The 3,372-nt window shown below is 36.0% G+C and overlaps 1 protein-coding gene across 1 annotated transcript in view; it reads left to right on the plus strand.

The window, feature by feature from the left end:
• LOC106867776 (cubilin) overlaps positions 1–3,372 on the plus strand; it is a 426,298-nt gene that overhangs the window by 398,126 nt on the left and 24,800 nt on the right. Inside the window, exon 20 of the mRNA XM_052972560.1 lies at positions 1,056–1,205. Coding sequence (XP_052828520.1) covers positions 1,056–1,205 — 150 coding nt within the window. The remainder of the gene's footprint in view (positions 1–1,055; positions 1,206–3,372) is intronic.

Consider the following 3,372-nt stretch of genomic DNA (forward strand, 5'->3'; position numbering starts at 1 on the left):
TACACACATACACATACACAGCTATCTCTCCTTCTTTGTCTTTGTCTCTCACATACGTACACATACATACATACATACATACATACATACATACATACATACATACATACATACATACATACATACATACATACATACATACATGCATACATGCATACAAACAAACAAGCACAGTGGTTGTTTCAGAAAAATTGGTATCATATTCTAATCTAATATATTTGCCAACTAAGTGTGGCGGTCCTATAGAGGACTATGTTACTGTTGTTTTTAGCCCCAGGAAGATATCTCCTCCAGCTGGCCAATGACATATAGTCTGTGTCCGTTTAGTATTTGCGAATTGTTAATGCCACAACTTTTAAAAGAATGAGAATTCCTGGGATGCAGTGAAAGCTGCATTCCAAGAATCTTTCATCCCCTGACAAACTTGAGCTCTTATAGACTTCTTCATCCGACCTGTTACTGTTATCTCATGTGGGAGTATCATCCATGCGTTCTATTCCTCACGCATATAGTCCTTGAAGGGTTTGTATACTGATATATCCAGAGGTTGTAGTTGACCTGTTAATCCTCCATGTATTACAGCCAGTTGAGTATTCTATCCAATTTTCGTTACATGAGCCAGAACTGATCCGACACAAGAAGCAATGGCTTGTTTGAGAAACCCGCCGGGATACCATGACCACACTTTTTGTTACCTGTTTTTAGCAAGTCGATCAACCACGTAACAGTTCTTCAACTCGTTCCTCTGTGTGTGTGTGTGTGTGTGTGTGTGTGTGCGCGCGCGCTTATTGATATGAATGAGGTATTTATGCACCTCATTGTCTCTAAGTGTCTTAACGACAATATATACATACCTATTTACATCTGATTATGAAAGTATATTCAATAGTATTTGCTTCTTCTACATTTTGATTTATTACTATATATTGATCTCTGTGTCTAACAACATACACGTTTACTCACTTATTCATTTACTTACATATCTGCTTGCATATCTCTCTCCTCTCTCTCCATCTAACTATCGTTTATAACTTCATCTGTCTCTATACTTTCAGGTAACAGCCGAAGAGACGGTCTTTTAGGAGTCGTCTGCGGGAACGAACCGAAAACTTACATATCGACAGGACAGCAAATCATGGTTTTACTAAAGGGACATACAAACTTAACTGGTCGATTTCTTGCAGCTTATTATTCTGAGAGAAAAGGCAAGTGCTTACACCTCAAACCCCTGATGTCATTTTTTCAATTTCGACGTTCTAATGCACATCATTGATCAGAATCTAGAAATAATTGAGAACTAAAATCGTCACACTTTTCTTTTGTCCTTTCTCTCTATATTTTTTGGTATCATTTACGGCCAGGTAGGTAGTGCACGGTACTGACAATTTCATCATACTGCACCAAACTCACCATACTACAAATAGCAAATAACTGTTCAATGCAACAAACCACACAGCAGTACAACAAACCACACCAGACTACAACATAGGAAACGTTTCTACAGTTGTCACCCCACCTCAAACCAACACACATGACGCAGCTAAGAGAGACCTGTACCTGGTTTGTACATGAACTTCCAACAGTCAAATCTCTTACAAATCACGTTCTATTATCGTTTAAGAAAATAGAATGTGAAACTATCTAATGTAATCTCAAAACGTTGGAGTTGTCACGGTTGGCAAGCTTTTGATTACTTTATCTTGCGTATTAGCATAAACCTCAGCAACCTGTTGACTGATTTGTCACATCAAAGAACATCAATGAATGCTGTCACTTCGAAAACCAACAATTGAAAAGTATACCAGCACAAACACTAACCTACTTACACCTCCCTAATTCATCCCCACACCAGCAATAAGTGTCATTCTTAAACCTTTACTGTTTTATTCCCAACTCGAGATTATCTTTACTTTATTATATCCGTTAATCTCAGACTAAAACTCATTTTCATTCAGTCAAAATTTTAAATTCTTATTCTTATAGTGCGAGATATTTTCCCCTAAGAATTCAAACTTTTAACAATATAATTATATGATATCTAATATCGAATGTAACTCTCTGATCGTTAAGTAACCTCTGATTGCGAAAACTATTCTTTACTAAACACCAATTAATTCATTACAGTCGTACAGTTCCCTCCTCGTTATAATTCTTTCAAGATCCTCAAATCTTCAAAAAAGTTTCTCGTTCTCTATTTTAACCAGCGCAAGGGAAGTAATTCACATTAAAATATTCCTAAACAGTAAGAAATTAGTTGTTACAAGAATTTTCACTGAATTTCACATCACCATACGTTTGGCAGACAATTATAATTTTTGTTAGTGTGTGTGTGTGTGTGTGTGTGTGTGTGTGTGTGCGTGTGTGTGTGTGTGTGTGTGTGTCTGTGTGTGTGTGTCCAACTTTATTCGTTAACATAAATATTTATTCTTATACGTAACTATATACATGTCATATATAACATATGTTATGTGCATACATTATGTACACATATGCATACACCCGAACTCCTATACTCACGCACATACACTTGTATGTGTGTGTGTGTGTGTGTGTGTGTGTGTGTGTGCATAACGTGTGAAACAATGTTTCCCACTTTTGTTCTAGTACGTAATGTTTTACCTTGGTAAGTCGTCGAGTTTAGATTATTATTATTTATTATTATTATTATTATTATTATTAGTGTGTATATTTTGACAGAAAAACAGGAAAAGAAAACAAAAATAGTAGATTGAAGCATATTCTAGAAACTTTAATGAATTTGTTTTTGCTTGTGGAACTCAGTTGTTGTCCATGTGAAATGAGTTGTTAGTGAATTGCTGAGGAGAGAAAGCTTGAGGCATGTCGAGGCTGTTAATCTGTGTAGCGTAGCTATTACAAAAGGGAAACTAATCATCACCAGTGGTAATGATATATTATGCCGAAGGCTATCATATTTATATTTGTACGAATGAGGGGATAGTGTGCATGAATATACCTAAAATACGTGTCCCAGTCTACTTCTGTGTGTGTGAGTGTGTGAGAGAGAGAGAGAGAGAGAGAGCAAATATGAACGTATGTCTTGCATTTATGCGTGTGGGTGGGGGTGTATAATCACATACGTGCATGCGAATATATATATATATATATATATATATATATACGCACAGAAACCTAGATTCGTATTTGTGTGTGGTTGCAGAGGAAATTGCTCTATACATCAATTGTTTTCCATTTGTTTTTGTTTCCTCTGTATATTCCCTGGAGATGCTTCAGCGATCTTCCAGCTACAACTGTAATTACGGCTTTCTTTTCAGCTGTGTAACACATGCGTTCACTCGCACATGTATTATACATTCATATATAAGATACATGCATATATATATATATATATAT

Source organism: Octopus bimaculoides, chromosome 13 (assembly GCF_001194135.2).
Source record: "Octopus bimaculoides isolate UCB-OBI-ISO-001 chromosome 13, ASM119413v2, whole genome shotgun sequence".
NCBI classification, from domain to species: Eukaryota; Metazoa; Mollusca; class Cephalopoda; order Octopoda; family Octopodidae; genus Octopus; species Octopus bimaculoides.